This window comes from Siniperca chuatsi, linkage group LG13, assembly GCF_020085105.1.
Source record: "Siniperca chuatsi isolate FFG_IHB_CAS linkage group LG13, ASM2008510v1, whole genome shotgun sequence".
NCBI lineage: Eukaryota > Metazoa > Chordata > Actinopteri > Centrarchiformes > Sinipercidae > Siniperca > Siniperca chuatsi.
The window spans coordinates 10698535-10716714 of record NC_058054.1 but is presented as its reverse complement, the minus strand read 5'-3'; the positions used below and the strand labels follow the sequence as shown (position 1 = coordinate 10716714).

At 39.2% G+C, this 18180-nt stretch overlaps 2 protein-coding genes across 3 annotated transcripts in view; both read right to left on the bottom strand.

Annotated features, from left to right (window-relative positions):
- Positions 1-8370, bottom strand: part of pde1cb (phosphodiesterase 1C, calmodulin-dependent b) — a 94707-nt gene extending 86337 nt beyond the window's left edge. Inside the window, exon 1 of one of the 2 annotated variants that reach the window (XM_044219324.1) lies at positions 7590-8370. In XM_044219324.1, the coding sequence (XP_044075259.1) occupies positions 7590-7851 (262 nt within the window). In that variant the 5' untranslated portion in view covers positions 7852-8370. The remainder of the gene's footprint in view (positions 1-7589) is intronic. The other variant, XM_044219325.1, reaches the window with a different exon arrangement.
- A 2221-nt stretch (positions 8371-10591) lies between these two features.
- viml (vimentin like) lies at positions 10592-16819 on the bottom strand. Its single transcript, XM_044219813.1, has 9 exons — positions 16204-16819; positions 15749-15809; positions 13234-13329; positions 12774-12938; positions 11990-12115; positions 11483-11703; positions 11322-11365; positions 11135-11223; positions 10592-11024 (listed from the first exon to the last, which is right to left on the bottom strand). The coding sequence occupies exons 1-9, from the start codon at positions 16728-16730 to the stop codon at positions 10983-10985; spliced, it is 1371 nt and encodes a 456-aa protein (XP_044075748.1). The 5' UTR covers positions 16731-16819; the 3' UTR covers positions 10592-10982.
- Between the last annotated feature and the right edge of the window lie 1361 nt (positions 16820-18180).

The following is an 18180-nucleotide window of genomic DNA, read 5'->3' as shown; positions in this document are numbered from 1 at the left end:
GCATGCAAATACTACATAAACATATGGATAAGATGTTTATAGACAGCCGCAGATAGAAAGAGTCGCGCCAAAAAAGGAGTGAAAATCATGTTTCCATCACTGCCAATCGGAGCCAGAGCCGATAAATACCCGTGTCTACTGCAGAGTCATTTGACCCAGAAGTGAATGCCGATTGTACCCTTTCGAAGACCCAAAGCCAGATGTTAGCAGGTGTTAGCGGGTTTTTTGTCCAGTGTAAAAAGGGTATTAGAATGTTGCGTTAGTAACACATTAGCCTCAGACAGCTAGTTTAATAGTTAGCTTGGTTTGCAGTCAAATGATTGCAGGAAAACTAAATTCACAAATCACAAATCAACAAACACAGCTATAAAAAAAGAGTGCCAGATAATGCTCCAACAAGGGCATTTGGGGATTAGATAAAAGATTGTTGTCAGTATTTGCTTGTTCACAGATCTGACCCCATGGTGGATGTAACAATGTCAGTTAAACTGTAACTGCTACAGTAGCCAGTAGCGGTTGCTATTAACAACACAGTGTTCAAATGAAACCAACCGCTGGTGGCAGAATAATGACAGAGAAAGAGAAAAACAAAAATCAAATACATTTTCTATGATCATTTTATACAAGACCCCAGTTGTTTCACACAAGATTACTTTTACAGATGGTGTGTGCTTTTCAATTTTAATTTACATGCAATTACACATTTTTTATTAAATATATAATTTGATGCACTACTTCCACTATAATTATTTGTATTCAATGTGTTGTTTAATTAATGTCTTATAGTTTTCAATAAATCTTCATACCGCCACCCCTCATAATTGCATTGAGCTAATTTAATAAGAAAGGTGTGACTCGGGGCTGCTGATACAGCATGATAACACAGATACCAAGTGTGTGCCAAGAATTTTGGTTCACACCTGTCGAGCACACAATATATAATCCAATATATGTTGGTTTTAATTCCAGAGCACATTTCAAAAGGAGCATGTAGTACAACTGTCATGGTTTGAGGGCTTATGTATAGTATTTCCTGTTTTATTTTTAAATGCTCTTTTCCCCTCATGTGTCTGGCAGTTTTACTTCCTGTCATTGTTTGCTTTTCCAGCCAGTTTTAATTGTTTGCTCCGCCCTGATTAGTTTCACCTGTGTCTCGTTATCGCCTTTCATCTGAGTATATTTAGTCTGTGTGCTTCGCTTGTATCTTGGTCAGATTGTCTTTGTCAAGCATCCCGACCTTGGTACCTGTGTATTCTGTTGGATTTATCTTCTGTTTCCTTGGACCTTGGCTGGATTTTGTTTTTTATGTGTTTTTTTTTGGATTTTGTTTGTTGCTTGTTCCCTGGGACTTGTTTGCCTTAGTTGGACTGCTTCCCTGGTGTTGACTATTGCCTGCCTGATAACCCTAAGCCTTCAATTCCTGATTAAATCATTGAACTGCACCTGCTCTGCCTCTGTGCATGCGTTTGGGTCCAATCCCTTGTTTCCCCTGCTGACATATTGCAACAACAACAGCTACTCTGAGAGATTAATCCTATACCCATACATCTGTTGATTCTTTGTCAAGATCCATTTTCTTCAAGGGTCAAAGCTACATCACTGTAACTAGGCAATGGAAAACCTTTTAAGACATACATTGCACTGAGGATGACAAGTGGTTAATATGACAAATAGCACTCATTACACTAGTGTGGTTTATAGTATGTATACTGAAGTTATTTTACTGTATTATATTCAGTGTCTGTTTTCCTCACCTACATCTGTGGAGACAGTGTTGGAATAATGCAAAAGAGACAGAACTCATTCAGTTTTGATGGGATGTTTACAAAAGGAACAAAGTCTGAATTTCTCGTAGCAATTTTTTAAAAATTGTTTTTGAAATAAACTTTGTTGTTTTAACAAAACAGATGCTACAATTTATTGTTGGCACAAAACCACACCTGCTTGTTTTTGCTCTGTCCATTGATTATTGCTCAACCTTTGATCTGTTCATCAAACACCAGGACAGGCCATCACCAATAGACATTAATTCTTTGTGAAGATAAAGGGGAGGTGAGGACTAATTTGGGGGATTAGAAATAGCCTCTTGCACCAAATTAATCCCAATGTTTAAACAGTCCCAGTTTTATTTGTAATGAGTAAAGGTCCCATCCAATAAATCTATATTTAAATTATGTGCTGACTCTCAGATAAATAAATTATAAATGAAAATCACTACAATAACTAACCGGATTATACATTTCCTAATTTTCTGGACACTGACAAACTGACATTTATTGTGTAATTCATCCAAGCATAACATTTTTGGGGCTTTTTGATTGTGTAATCTGTCCCAGTAGTGCACAATGATTCAAGACAACTATACAATCAGACAGAAAAACAAGCTCATTAGAGGTCTCCCCTAGACTGTGGAAGGACAAACACTTTGTCAGTCCCCACACCTCTGTCACCACAGTGACACAGTCATGTAATTAAGACACACATGGTGCCAGGGAGCTTACCTTTTCCCTTGCTAAATACTCATTAGTGGCACCTTTTAAGGGTAATGTTAGCCTGTGTTAGAAACCTGAGGGAAATGACCTGACAAAACAGAGAGACACATGAACTGTCATCTGAATCCTGCTGCACTAAGACCGTGAAGAAATGGGGAGAAATAAAAGTCATGAGCTATATAGCGCACAAGTTAAGCTAATGACTTTTACACCAGCATGGTTCCAGATCAAAGAGGCAAAACCAGTTGGGTGTTAGGTCAGCAGAGCAAACAAATGTAAGCCTTTTGATTAGAACCAGGCATCTTACACACACCAGACATCCTACTCCCAACAGACCAAAGCAACTAATCTTTTTTAGACGGAGTCAGAAAACGACACCAGTTCTGCTCTTTTTATGAAAATGTCACAGATGTAGTATAGGAGACACAGTAGACTGCAAATTATTACACTGGTCACAGAGGCCATACAGCAATGGAGCAGCTCATACACCAGAGCTAAACACTTGCCATGTGTGTTGATTGTAAAAACCTTGAGGTCTAACAAACATGTTGAATGCATTTCCTTCCTCATAAAACATTTTTCTTAAAAGTTTGAAACCTGCATTGTCTATATACTAGCTAGCAGTTCTTCTTTTCTGCCTTTCCTGACACATTGCTGGATTTCTTGGTGCATTACCGCCACCTGTTGATCAGTGGAATAATGTGAAACCACAAATGGGGACCCACTCATAAAGCATTGCTCCATAGCGCTAATGGTGGTCAGAAACTCCACAGGATATCTTTAGGTCAGGAAAAGATTGTGAGCATGAGTGAGTAGCACGGATGTCAACACTGACTAGATGTATGACAGCAAATGTGAACCCGATCCACCCATGTTGAAGGAGCAAAGTTTAAACTTTTCACTCTGCTACATGATCATCACACTACTTCCTGTACCGACACAAAATGTTGGTATTGAATGTAACTTGCAAATGCAATTTAGTTACATATGAGCATAATTCATATGACAGGGTTACCAAAATCTACACTAAAGACAGACTAGATAATTTTCTGGTTCCTTATTTATCTCTTCCTTCACTTGCATCTTTTCCTTGCTCTATAGGTCCTCCTCCCACTGTGAGGCAGAGATGAAAGGATGAGCTGTGAAGATGAAGGAATAGATTGAACGCATATTTGCCATACGGGGCACACTTGCTGCATCTAGTGTCATAATAAATTTATATCAGTTACTTATTACATATGTCACAGCTGCATCACATGTCACTGGGCTTGTAATGGATTGTTTTGTTATCTCACAGCTTGGTGCTTGGTTCGGATGACGTAATGTGCTTTTGTGTTGAACATGAAAGAAGAAACTGTTTTCATTAATTTTCTCACAGACAGAATGTGACGCGAGAGAATAAATTGTGAAATATTAATCATTTTTAATCAATTTAACAGTTTGATTTGTAATGTGCCACTGATTCACATATAAACACCAAACACTATATATCAAGGGCTTTGTCAGTAAAGATCATTCAAACTTTGATTGAATTTGTAACTGCATTTTACACAGTCAAATAACCAGATTATAGCCATTGATGAGCAGACTTTTAATAGGCTTGCTATATTATTAAAATTTGAACACATTAATCATTAGTCATTAATTTGTGTTGCCTCTGTACGGTATTATCTTTTTACAGTCCCATTAGATCAACTGTAGTGTCCAATTACAAAATAGATTTCCAGCCCATAGGCCAGCTGATGCCTCTTAAGTTATCAATGAAGAATACATTGTCATATAGTAGTAGATACAGTAGTATAAATTAGTCTGCCATTCCAAAAACACTAATCACCTATTACATTGCCCACAATATGAACACATTTATGAAGGGTTGTTCACACATTGTTTCCTTCAGTGCCTGATGTGAAGTTATACATGATGCCTTTCTGGGATCCTCATAAAGATTTACTGTTTAATAACTTCATTATGTTGAGCAAATGTTGGTAACACTTTACTTTATGTCCCCCTGTTTAGAAATTATAAGCATAAGTATATAAACATTTAATAAATGGTTAATAACACACTATTATGTAGTTGTAAGCAGAGATAAGGTTTTACTAATGAATTTTTCATAAACTATAACTCATTCTGTGGGCATCCATAAGGTGAGGTTGGTGTATAAACTGATAATAAATGACAATATAGTAAAACACAGTTGTAATAATGGAAAATATGGCTTCATAGGAAACATTATGTTTGCCGACAAATACTTGTACATTAATAAACACTTCTTATATCTGCTTAAAACTATATTATAGTGTGTTATAACCCATTTATTAATTTTTTATTATATACTGGTTATAAATGCTAAATAGGGGGCTTAAAGTAAAGTGTTACCAAAGTCAATTTCCAAAACAAAATGGAAAATAAAGAAAGAAAAATCAGATTTACTTATTTATTTTATCATTAGCATGTTATTTGTTAATGCTTTATTAAGAGAAAATCTGTTTTTTACACTGCTCAAAAAAAAGTGGCACATTGTATGCGTGCAGTAAATTAATTATAAATGTTCTGAAAGAAGTCTCAATGATTTCATCCTACAAGACTGCAGATCTGGTACAATATTTACCCTCACAAATGTGTGACACTACAGTCTCAAACACAACTTTACTTTCGCTGTTTCTCATCCAAATGTGCTATCTAATACTATTCAGTATGACGCTATGAAAACGGCTCTAGCTCCTTGTATGCCACGGGAAACTCTCTGAATATGACCTGGTTCTTGTGTCAGTATTAAAATCAACAGCAGGGTAATTGCAGCAATTCAAAATCCCTATTATTAAAGAATCTCTCCAGTAGTTTATATTTACACTTGACTGTATGACTGACTGTAAGACATTTCCCATGAAGTTCCTGCTACACTGGTCATGTACTCTGGGAAGCTGAAATAGCCTTCACAGTGTTTCAAATGATCCATCCATCTTAATTGTGGGGTTGTGTGGTCTCATTTGGCATGACAGCTCAGATAAGAGCCATGACCTAAAGTTATTAGAGCTGATGTCAAACTGTTCTCTGTAGTTGCTTAACTTCAGAATTAAGCAGTAGTTGAGATCTCTATACCACAGGGACAGTCTGACACTGAAGGGACCAAAACAGATAAGCTGATCAGGAGGTAGGTGTCTGTGTTTTGTTCCTCAGGAGGAAGCAGATGAGTGTACAGTCAGGTGAGAGTCAGGGAGGAGACTCCTCAACACACACGAACATCATTGGGGACCAGGGAGGAAACCCAACGTGACTCTACACTGTCATACAGTCATGGAAACGCCACAGTACAGATGGTATTTTAAGAGTCCACCAGGGAGAGGTATTTTCCTCTGGGACATATATACAGGGAGTGGGAACTAGAGGTGACAGCAGTGAAGAGAGTTCAAGATAAACAGGATGAACTGAAGGAAACACTGAGTAACACAAAGGACAAAACTGTAAAAAAAAAATTAAAATGAAATAAAACATTAAATAAGTTTAAGGAATAAAAATGTTGCATTTATAACAACAGTTAAAGGGAATTTTTACATGACCTGCACCATTGATTTGAACTGGACTGCGCTCATTTACGGTACACTGCTGGGAAAACTTTGTACCATATCAATCACAACTCAACAAAATTTCAGTTTCACGTGTTAATCTGTCTTGACTTGCCTTGAAAAAAGACCAAGTGTAGGCGACCGTTGGTGATACAATTAAATTATTGGAGCTTAATGCACGGTTCACCATGGCCAGCACCTATATTCTGGTGTGTATTCACCAGTCAACTCGTGCTGATTACGTTGTAATAAAAACAACATAACACATCTCTGCAAAATTGCAGCTTTCACGTGTGAATTTGTTAAAATTAATAGGAGTGTAATTTGGTTTATTTCAGTCTGGGGGACAACTCGATCATCAAAGAGATGCTTTGGTAGTGGAGATATGTTGCATTGAGGCTGGTCTTCAAAGAGCTCAGTATTCATTCAGTGAATACCTTTTTTCCAGTAGCATATTCACAGCAGTCCTCTGAAGTGACCAGTTGCTCTCATCTACAGATAAATTCATGAACTGAACCACAGAGATGTGCAGTATAAAGTAACACAACGGCTGTATTTGAGGCCAAGATGCTCCCAAAAACTGAGAAATGTCAGTTTCATGAGAGAAGAATAGAAAAAGTTTCCACCGAGTGACCTACTGAGTGGCCATCTGTCACCATGATAGCCTACTTTTATTGGCATTCTTTTATTGGCAAGTACACTGCATGTCAGTGGTGTAAAGTAACTAAGTACTCAGGTACTGTACTTAAGTACAATTTAGATACTTTACTTGAAGAATACTTGCAGTACAGAAGCAACAAGGTGTACTTAAAGTATCAAAAGTAAAGCCACTCATTAAGCAGCAAAATGACCCAGGTTAGCTTATAACTGATCTATAAAGCATTAGTACGTTATTTAATAACTATTAACAGAACCATTAGCTTATAAATTTTATAAAGGGTACCTTCTTCGAAAGTGGTAACGTAAAATTTTGAATGCAAGACTTTTAATTGTAAGGTAGTATTTCAACTGCGTGTAAAGTGTCAGTGTTACAGTATATTATTATATATTTAACTGTCGCAATTAATGTAGCCTATTGATATGTAAGTGGTACTTTACTGTTTATGTTGTAGTTGCTGATGTGGAGCTTGTAACTTCTCCAAATACTGTATCGTTTCAAGTAGGCTATAACAATGCATTATCTTTTATAAACTGATGTGTTTTGTATGATAATACATGATATGATAAGTAATTATAGCGGTCAAATACATGTAGTCTGAAATGTAGTGAAGTAGCAGTATGAAGTAGTATAAACAGAATGTAAAGTAGGCTACAAGTACCTCAAAAAGTGCAGTACTTGAGTAAATGTACCTTATGTGTTTGTTACTTTCCACCATTGTTTATTAGTATGCACTGGTGTATATGATTGATTTTTTGCAACAAATGCCCATTTCTCCAACGGGTGTGTAACGTTTATGTGACAAAAAAAGAAAAAGTGGACGGACCTTTATTCCTCCTCTCACGTTACATGCTCAGTAACTGATCAACTCACCGCTCTGTTGACCTTCAGAAGTCTTTTTCTTCGCAGTTAGTTTGCCGCCGTCGGAGTCTTGTCTGCTCAGCACCTCGGACAGCGACTGGCGGGAACTCTGCCGTCCGGTTTGGCTCGCGACGGTAAACCGCGCGCTCCTCTTCCTGGCCCGGTCCGATTCCGGAGCGGACTGGCTTCTCTCCGGGTCATGGTTCTCCGGCTCTGAACCCACTTTCACCAACGCGTTTCTCGTCCTTGTTAGAGCAGACGTCACCGAGCCCATCACCAAAAGAGGTTGAAAGCTTCAGTCGGAATCGGTTATTCTGAGTTTCATTTTACTCAAAACCTGTTGAAACTCCATTTTAGTTCTACTCGCCAAATACAACTAACAAAGCGCTGCGGGGAAATAACACCCACCTCTGTCATTCACAAACCGTTAGCTTGTAACTTAATTTTAAGCTTATTTAACTGACAGCAAGATACCAAAATGATTAAAGAACCGGAAAACAGAGTTTAAACGGATCATGTCGGCATCTCCCTCGACTAGTGTTTCCTCCGACAGACACGTCACATGGAGAAAGTTGCTCTGTCGATAAACACACCTATCTCTCGGGGCAGGCCGGCGAAAACAAGCGACATTAATTAACTGGCGAGTATACCGGATTGTTAAAATGAGCAGAAATCCAACTGCACTAACTTTAATAGGCATAATATTGTTTCCCTTCGTTAAAATCACGTTTTTAAGGTATCTGGGATATGTTATCGCGAGATTTGACCAGGGTCGCATAAACTACTACATTAAAATGTGATTTAATGAAGTTTCTGGCTACTTCAACGTAGCTTGCTGTAAATGACCTACCACTGGCGGTAGTTCAGTTGACATTAATCACCGACAGATGGCAGTCAAATACAGCAGGTTCTCAGCAGGTGAATTCAGCGTAAGATCATTTGATTTGTGAATCAGTTTTTAGTCAGAACTGCATTAATATCTGTCCCCTTTAATCGACAAGCCAGGGATATCCCTGTTTTGTAGACTGATTCTGACCAAACCGTCTCTTATTTTCCATACTTCTACATTAGATCTCATTGGGCAGCATCAATGATCTTGATATTATTTTAAACAAGTGACCTGTGAACTGTAAAGGATCATAATTTTGTGATGATAAAATGTAATTTTTCTTATTACTTATTTTTTTACTGAATGTTATCAGTTTGTACTTTATGCAGTGGTGGAAGATGTAATCAGATCCTTTACTTAAGTAAGCGTAGCAATACAATAATGTAAAACAACTCAATTACAGAGTCCTGCATTCAAAATCTTATTTAAATAAAAGTACAGCAGTGTTATCTGCCAAAATACACTTAAAGCATCAAAAGTAAAAGTACTCAGCAAAACGATAATATAATTCAAAATTATATTATCATATTATAATATTTGATTGTTATTAATGATAACACTTTAAGCTGGTTGAGTTGGAGCTAATTTTAACAACTTTATATACTGTTGGGTAGTTAAATATATCACAATGCATCATTATTTATGAACCAATCATATGTTTTACATGTGAAATCTTAATCTAAATGTTACTATAGCTGTCAAATAAATGTAGTGGGGTAAAAAGTAGAATATTTCTCTCAGAAATTAAGTAGAGTAGACGTATAAAGTAGCATTATATGGAAATGCTCAAGTATCTCAAAATTGTGCTTAAGTACAGCACTTTGTTACATTCTGTCACAGCGCATATCTTATTATGCGACCTCAGTGTTTATACAACATTTTGATAGTATTTTGAATAAATCACATGTGACAGATCATCATTTTGTAATGATGAAATTTTATTTTGTCAAGCTTATTACAATTGATATTTACTTATTTGTATATTGTTGACAAACAATGTTATCTAAAAGTCAATTTAGCAGCCGTTCTGGAGCTTTCAGTCATGTTGCCTGATCTTCATCATTAGATGGTGTTTGCTCAGCTGTCATGGACTTGTAGATGTTCAAATTTCCTTTTTTTTCTGAATACTTACTCGTCCGTGTTGGCTTAAAAGTTGAGCTTCAAAGTTCACTCTTGACCTTGGAAACAGCAGTTGACAAAACTATCTCACCTCAAGGTCCATTTAGCAGCTGTAATTAAGCCTTAATATATTTTAAATATATATTATTATTAAACTATAAACACCAAAAGTGTGACACTGCACTCTGAGTTAACAGTTAATTAGAAACACCTAATGTATTCCAATACAACAGCCCTGCAAAAAAGCCTCTTTGTGAAGCTTGTAACTTGTTTTTGTTGACATTGTGTCAGAGATGATTTATTTAACTCGGGTAATTTCATGTTTAGGGCCACAGTTAGTGGTGTTGTTGCACTGGATTGTATTATGTTGTGTGGTGTTTCTATTACGTTGTCTCTCTTGTGTATGCAAGTGCCTTTAGGTTAAGGGCAGCAGGGTGCGGTGAGCTGCGAGATTGCACATCAATCCGAGGACCTTACTGAAGCTCCTGAATACGAAAGAACTGTCCTGCAGATGTGTCCTGAATCCCTACCACCTTTACGATGACCTCCCTTTAGAAAGCAGTGATTGGAAAAGAATTTCCCTACATATAAGTACCCTATCAATATTACTTGCCTGACATAATGCATGTCAACTTATCTGACTGTCAGTGAGGACAATATTTTATTATTTTAGCCCTGCCTGAATCCACTCATGTACAATGATAAAATGTACGTTTATTCTGGTCTTTGGTTTCTTATATCTGCTTTCAAAAACATCTACATCATACAGCTGGACAACTTTGTCTCCAAATTAGTTTTGCTTCTTGAAACAGCCAATGCATGTAATGTTTTTACCTCATTGAGAAAAATTAAGATTTTAAGACTGATTGCACAATTGAATTACTTGCAAATGTGGACGTTTTTACATGATGACAAATTCCCCTTTTTTTCATATGAAGAATTGTTTTACCTAACGCTACTTTATTACCATAATGTGTCGCAAAGTATTACACCTTATGCACAGTACTGAGTTACGGTCTTAATGGTTTATTGCTGCGTACAGGCAATTGTGACATCTTTAGCATACAGGTTTCCTGGAGTGTGCATGCTGTACTGATCAAAAACACTACTTTGGTTACAAAGAAAGATTTTTGTAGACCTCAATAAGGATTTCTATGTTGTGCTGATTTCATTATTGTGTCTAAACAAATGTGACAAAAGATAATACTTTCAGCAGAGGAGGAAGCAAAATACAGTCTGTGTCAACTAACAGGCTTACTGGTTCATCACATATAAAGGCACTTTTAGAAGCTGTTTGCTTTTTGTGTGTTGTTGGTTTGTTTGCTTGCTTGTAGCCCCGGTGAAGTGTGTTTCTTCATATTGCTTTAGTTGATTGTTTGGTAAAGACAGAGACATTATTACTCCATGTCATCATGGTTCTGGGTTGATTCGTTGATCACCTGAACAAGGATGGAGAGGACAGAGAATAGGTGACGAGTTGTGTGTCTGAGCTCAAATAACCATCAGAAAATTACTTAAGTGACTGAAAATCACTTGAAGTGGATTCTACCTGACCATCCTGGGTCTCAATGGTCTTGATCAGAACCTTCTTGGTTGTTGTTGTGCTTTCAACATGAGGTCTGGAATCAATCATTGTTTCTAAAAAAGAAAAATAGTTTGTTGTATTATTAACTGGCAATATAATAACCAATACAAACATTCCTGCTGTGAAATCAACATGCAGAATATGATCCTACCTCTCAGGTTTAGAGACGAGAAGTTTGGCAGAGGGGTGGAGATTCTGAAAAGTACAGTTCACAAATCAATATATGTTGTTGCATGGCATGGATGTTCATGTGCATATCTGTCAGCTTGACATTGTGACTGTCCTTTTTGAAGATACAAGGTCATCCATCACCTGCTCTCCTCTCCTTCCAGCAGCTTCCTGTAGGTGGCAATCTCGATGTCCAGGGCCATTTTGACATTTAGGAGGTCCTGGTACTCCCGGAGGTGACGGGCCATCTCGTCCTTCATGTTGTGAATGTCCTCCTCCAGACGGCCAATGGTGTCCTGGTAGCCGCCCGTCTCCTGGGAGAAGTTCTCCTCCACCTCTCTCATCTGGCGCTCCAAGGACTCATTCTGGGACAGCAGCCAAGAGGGAATAAAATGACACTCAGGCAGTGAAAATAACTCATTTCAAATTAAAATAAAACACAAGAGTGATTTTTTTGCTCTGTGACCTGTGAAAATAAACTCTCCCTGGATATTAATCTTTGCTGTGTCACTGTTCAAACGCATGCATCTTATTTTCTGAACTTCTTGTGCTCCATTTGTTTGATTCCAGCTATATATGGATTGAAAACATTGGGGGGTTTTCTATCATTATCTTGTATACATCCGTGTAAGCCTGAAGTTGCATACTCACAGTTCCTTTAAGGGCATCCACCTCACAAGTAAGTGCCTGCACTTGGCGTCTATAGTCATTGGCCTCTTGCTTGGCCACTCTCAAAGCATCATTATTCCTGGCTGCGGCCTCGGTGAGGTCAGCAAACTGGCAGCAACAGTGACAAATATAGAGAGAGGGAGGAAAAACTGAGAAATCAACTGTTCAATAAATGATGAGTCAGAGGTTGAGGGAGAGTGAATATGGCAGATAGCATGAAGCATGTAAATTATGAAAGATTTGGCCACAAAGGACACTTGCAGGCGTGTGTGGTAGTTGAAGCAGTTTTAAGGCAGCACTGTGTGCACTACAACCCAATGTTCAAAAGGTCTGTCTTCGTAGCTGCTAAATGCTCCATAATGTTCACCAGTTAGTTGCTAACTTAGTCAGCCATTTGGTGCTGGGCAGGTAGTGTACAGTGGATTTTTACATATTCTTCGCTCAAACAGCATTAACAAGAGCCATGAAACTGAACCAAAACAGGAAAGTTGTTGGCCAGAAAACCAAAACAAAAAGCTGAAAGACACTAAAATGCTTCGTAGAGCTGAGGGGAACTGCAGAGTCAAGTGACAATTTCCTGTGGGTTTCGTCACTACAAGTAATCACTTTCACATACAAGTAGTCATGTGATCAATTGTTAAGATAAAAAATATTGAGCATAGCCACTTTAAATGTTATGGCTCTGAAATGTGCAGAATGTGGGATTATATTCAAGCTGTGGTCCATTTATTATGTTGCCTTTGAAAAATGTTTTGAAAATTTTTACCTTGGATTTGTACCATTCCTCAGACTCATGGATGTTTTTGGAGGCCAGGTTCTCATACTGCAGACGGACGTCCCTCAGAGCAGCTGTCAGGTCAGGTTTAGCCATCTCCATGTCCACCTGCACATGCTGCTGCTGCTGCATCTGGTTCTGCAGTTCCAGCATTTCCTGCAATAGAATCAATAGAACTGGCATGTACAAATACTTTTTATTTCTTTCCTACTCAGATGACATATGTTGAGGACAGTATTATGAGTACGTAGACAATTTATTTTAATGTCCTTGCGTATACTTTTCTGTGACTTCCCTAGCCTGGCTGATTTGGTACTCTGGGCAGATTAACAAATACCTCAAATTATTTGGCCCAGTATTTATTTGGGTGCCTTTAGCTTGTTAGGCAGTACATGTGCAGTGTTTCTGCAGTAAACTGAGTCAGCTTTAGACACAAAAAGAGGAAGCTTACCTCATCATGCAGCTTCTTGAGGAAGTTGATTTCATCCTGGAGTGACTCGACCTTCCGTTCCAGGTCCAGTCTGGCGAGGGCAGCATTGTCCACATCCTGTGTTGTGACACTGACTCTTAAGGTGACTTGTGAAGGTGACATGTATTATGCATTATGTGTCTGCTGACATAGAAAGAAAATGCTCTTTCATATGCTGTACAGGCACACTCACACAACACCCATGTACACAAAATGATCCATTGTGTAGTGAGGCGAGGTCACAAACACACACATCCAATACAAATCAGCTGTAGACACGTGTCACTGCAGATGACGACTAGGTGTTTTCTCGTGATTTTCATGTGTTGTATACACTGCAGCACCTTTCAGGCCACAGTCCTTGACTACATCACAGGCAGATTGGCAGTGGTGGAAAGTAAGAAACTAAGTACATTTACCCATGAACTGCACTGAAGTACAGTTTTGAGGTATTTGAACTTTACTTAGTATTTTTATATTTTATATACTTCTACTCTACTATATTTCAGAAGGAAATACTTTTAACTCCACTAAATTTCTTTGACATTTATTGTTACTAATCACTTTTCAGATTAAGATTTTACATCAAAAACATATGAGCTCATAAAATATGATGCAGTGCTTTGCTCCTAAACTACCCAGTAGTGATTAAAGTACTTAAAATTGGCTATATATTGACAAATTACAACATTAAGTAATAATAACCAATAAAACAATATATTATTAATAATATAACACTCTGAAATTAGTGTTTCAGCATAATGCATAAGTTTAGTTTTGATACTTTTCAGTATAATTTTGCTTACTTTACTTAAATACGATTTTGAATGCAGGATTTTAACTTGTAGTGGAGTATTTTAGACTAAGGTATTTCTATTTTTACTTAGGTAAATGATCTGAATTCATCCCCCACCACTGCAGATCAGCAGAATGGGGTTTGCCAAATTGAGCCTGAGGCCACTTACTGTACAATAACAAGCAAATCAAACTCTATAGCTGCATGCCTGTCTGTCCTTACTTCTGGGAAAAAGGTTCAACAAAATTCAGTGAGACTGTTTCCATCCCAGTATAAAGGAATTTGATTTAATAAAGGAGGCACTGTATTCAAGAGGTCCTTAATCCCATTTGTTATTACCTAACTGCATTCTTAAAGTGAAAATCTCTCCTGGTTCTTTTGGATGAAATGTAGTTATTCCACTGGAAGCTCTGTCACTGTGTGGTTTAAGATACAGTAGTTATTGCATCTTACATTTTATAACTTTACTGAACTAAGAATTAAGCAAATTGTCTCTTATGAACAAAAAACACTATCATGTAAATCATCCTACTATATTCTATTTAATTCCATTCTATCTCTCGTATGTACACACTCGCTGTGGCACCACACCGCTGTGCTTTGTCAGGGCGTTGGCAGGCTGGTAATTGAGGTATCAGCAAATGAAGCAGCTTTGCCACTGCTCTAATGCCACAAACAAAGTGTGCTATTCAGCAGGGTTTCCCAAACAGGCCCAGGGCTGGAAGAGTGACTGTCTGCCTGACTGGGCGAGAGCAGGCTGCGGACCCTGCATTGTTGTCTGAGTGCCACCATGACAGGCCACAGGGACTTCCTTCCTGCCATTCATATGTACAAGGTCATGATTGTACAATGTAATGATAACTTACTGCATGCCCTAAAAAGCACATGATCACTGGAGAATTTATGTTTACTCTTACATCCCGTATATCTATATGTCTGCAGATATGCAAATGCTCCCAATTTTTTTTCCTTTTTTTGTCTTTTTTTTTGCCTATTTGAAACTATTTGCACAACTCATCATCACTTCATTATTCACCATGAAACCCAGTGATAAGGAGCAATCTCCGACAAGCCCATAATGAGGGAGATTATTATGTGCTGCTGCCCTCCCAGATCCAGGCAGCTGGGATCACATGGTGGCTTGTCTTCTCGCTCTGATAACCACATTGGGTCCACACTGTCGTTGTTTTTGTGTCCAGCTCATTCAGTGTGACCAGTCAGACTTAAAAAGATCTCCGCTCATTGCAGGCCTGATTTAACTCAACAGCCACAACTTGGCCTTTTGTACCAGGCCAGGGTCAGTTCTGCTCTACAGTTATTTCGGATCATGGCTAGAATCTGCTGTTGTGCCATCAGAAGACTGCATTCCTGTCTCTGCAGCTCATGAGCAGTAATTAGATAGAGATCCCATAGGAGGGAAACTGGGCAGTCACGCCACATAATTTATCTATTTATCTAATCTCTTTAACATCACTTGTCATTAATTTAAGGTTTTAAACCTTTATATAACCAGGAATAGCAGGGGGAGGTGGGGCAGTGGAGGGCTCAGGAGCCATCGGCATATTCTGCTGTTGAAACCTAAGGTCCCCTATTATCACTCTCTTTGCAAAATTCCTATTACAAAAATATAACAGAATCAGAAATTTGCCTGATGACAACAGTGTGAAACTGCTTTATTTCATAACGTGAATCATAATGTACCTGTCTGAAGCTCTGCATGTTGCCCTCAGCCTCCTCCCTCTGGGATATCTCATCCTGCAACCTGCAAAGACCCACAAAGAGAAGACATTTTATTTTAACAGCCTTTTCCACCTTAAAAGCTGCCGTGACCACTTTTGGTGCCTCCCCAGCTGTTTGCCTTGTCTTCCTCCACTTCTTGTTCACGCTTGAACACATTTCAGTGAAAGACAAACTTCACTCAGGCACAAAGCTGCGGCAGCACTTCAAGTTCAGGTTTTGCGCAGTGCCTGGCATACAGACAAGACACTGAGAAAAGTCTAGTCTGTATTGAAATCTATATAACAAGTTTATAGATAATAAGGGGGCATGTATATATGCTACTGATAATAACTGATCTGATTTAAAGGCCTACAAATCATAAAATCTGTATGGAGTTTCTTTCATCACACAGAACAGAGAAGCGCCACGCCTCCTACTTCTCTCTCAGCCGGTCGATGTCGTCTGCCAGGTTATCCCGATGAACTTCCACCCGGGCCTTCTCGTTGGTGAGCTGGTCCACCTGGCGCCTCAGCTCCCGCATCTCGTCCTCGTACAGATCTCCGACCCGGGAGGTGCCTTTGCCCCGCAGCTGCTCCAGCTCCGCCAGCAGGATCTTGTTCTGCTGCTCCAAGAAGCGGACCTTGTCGATGTAGTTGGCGAAGCGGTCGTTGAGTGACTGCATCTGCGCTTTCTCGTTGGTGCGGTTCGTCATGAACTCGCTGTTTATGGCGTCTGACAAGGAGAAGTCCAAGTTCTCAGAGGCCAGTCGGGGCATGGCCGCGCTGCTCCGGAGCCTTTGGGTCTTCGCTGCGTAGATGTTCGAGGTGGAGGAGAGACCGAAGGATACCCGGGAGGAGCGCACCGGGCTGGAGAACTGGCGGCTGGAATAGCTGGTCCTGGACGCGGCTCTCTCCCCGCCAAACATCTTCTTGTAAGAAGAATGTGGAGCTGATCTATAAGACATCTTGCTTGTTTCTTTTCACACAATAGCTCAGTGTTGCTCTAGTCCCGACTGCATCAGCGGAGTGTGCCTGGGAAGGCGTTTCCTAAAGCATTACTTTTTTATAGTCTCCTCCTTATGCAAATGAGTCAACGGTGACTTGAGTGACACCTTAACAATCCAATCAGAGAGCGAACCACACAAAGGTTGTCTTTCAGGTCCACAGCAGATCCCGGATCAAACTAGGCCAAACTGTTATTGCGCACCATAAAGTAAGGGTATGTGACTTCTGGCATTTTCTGTCACATCAAAGATCCTGATGTTCAACCTTAAACCTCACTGTGCACGAGCTGAAATCACATTTGGGTACACTGGTTTCCTAAAAGTACAACAGCACATAAGTGTCAGGAGATGCAAGTTGGGCTACTGATAGTTCTTTAGAGGATTTCTTTTGGATGTTTGCCAAATCTGTCCACTAATAATAGAAACCCCCTTATGGGTCTGATCTCCAAGAACTATATAAGCTCAATTTAATATTTATCAAGACACAGAAGATTAGAATTATAAGATTTTTGTGCATGTGTTACTCTGGGAGAGAAAATGGTTTTCCCATGGCGACATCCATGTCAGAAAGATTTCATCCTCACTATCCAGATTTGACACAATGCAGTGCTGAGAATTGCTTCCTGATATCTGATTCATTCATTTAATCAATTTCTTTCTCTTCTTAAGAGAACACACACACACACACACACACACACACACACTCCACATTTTTACACTGCAGGGGTTTGTCCTTTTACAAGTTTTTCAATCAATTTTGTGAAGCACTGTGTCATAAGACTCCTCAATAAATTGCCACCCACCCGTGCTAGTAGTTTGTTATCAACTATGGCATGTGTGCATATTTATGTATGCATATTGGAGCATATTATGCATGCAATTTATTTTGCTGTATGTGGAATGCTTTAGTGAGAAAAACAAGTACAGTACATGTGCAAGTGAGCAGCTTCACAATTATTAATCAGGTTTGGAAAACATTGTGCAAGAGACAGAACGCATCCAGGCCGCCCCACTAATCTATTACACACATAAGTCTTTGATGGTCACACACTCAGAGAGAGAAAACAGAGAGGAAGACAAAAGAGGTCGGGGTGGGGTACAAATCAAAGTCATCCAGTACCGGCAGGTTTGCCGCAGCCTTGGAGCATATGTTTTCAGTTTCTTATTAGTCACCTTTTCCTCAGATTGACCTGCAGCAGATAATAAACATAGATGTCGGAGGAGGTCTTTCTCTCCCTGTCTGTCTGTGTCTCTTTCCGACTCTCGTCTCTGCATTCGGAGCTGTCTGTGCTGCAGTGCTGCTGACCAGCTGAGATTCAGTGATTGTGAAGGGAGACGCAGGGCAGCAAAGCTGAGCCATGCAGTGATACTCTACACCTCTCAACCACACTGCGCTGGTGCTACTGGGTGT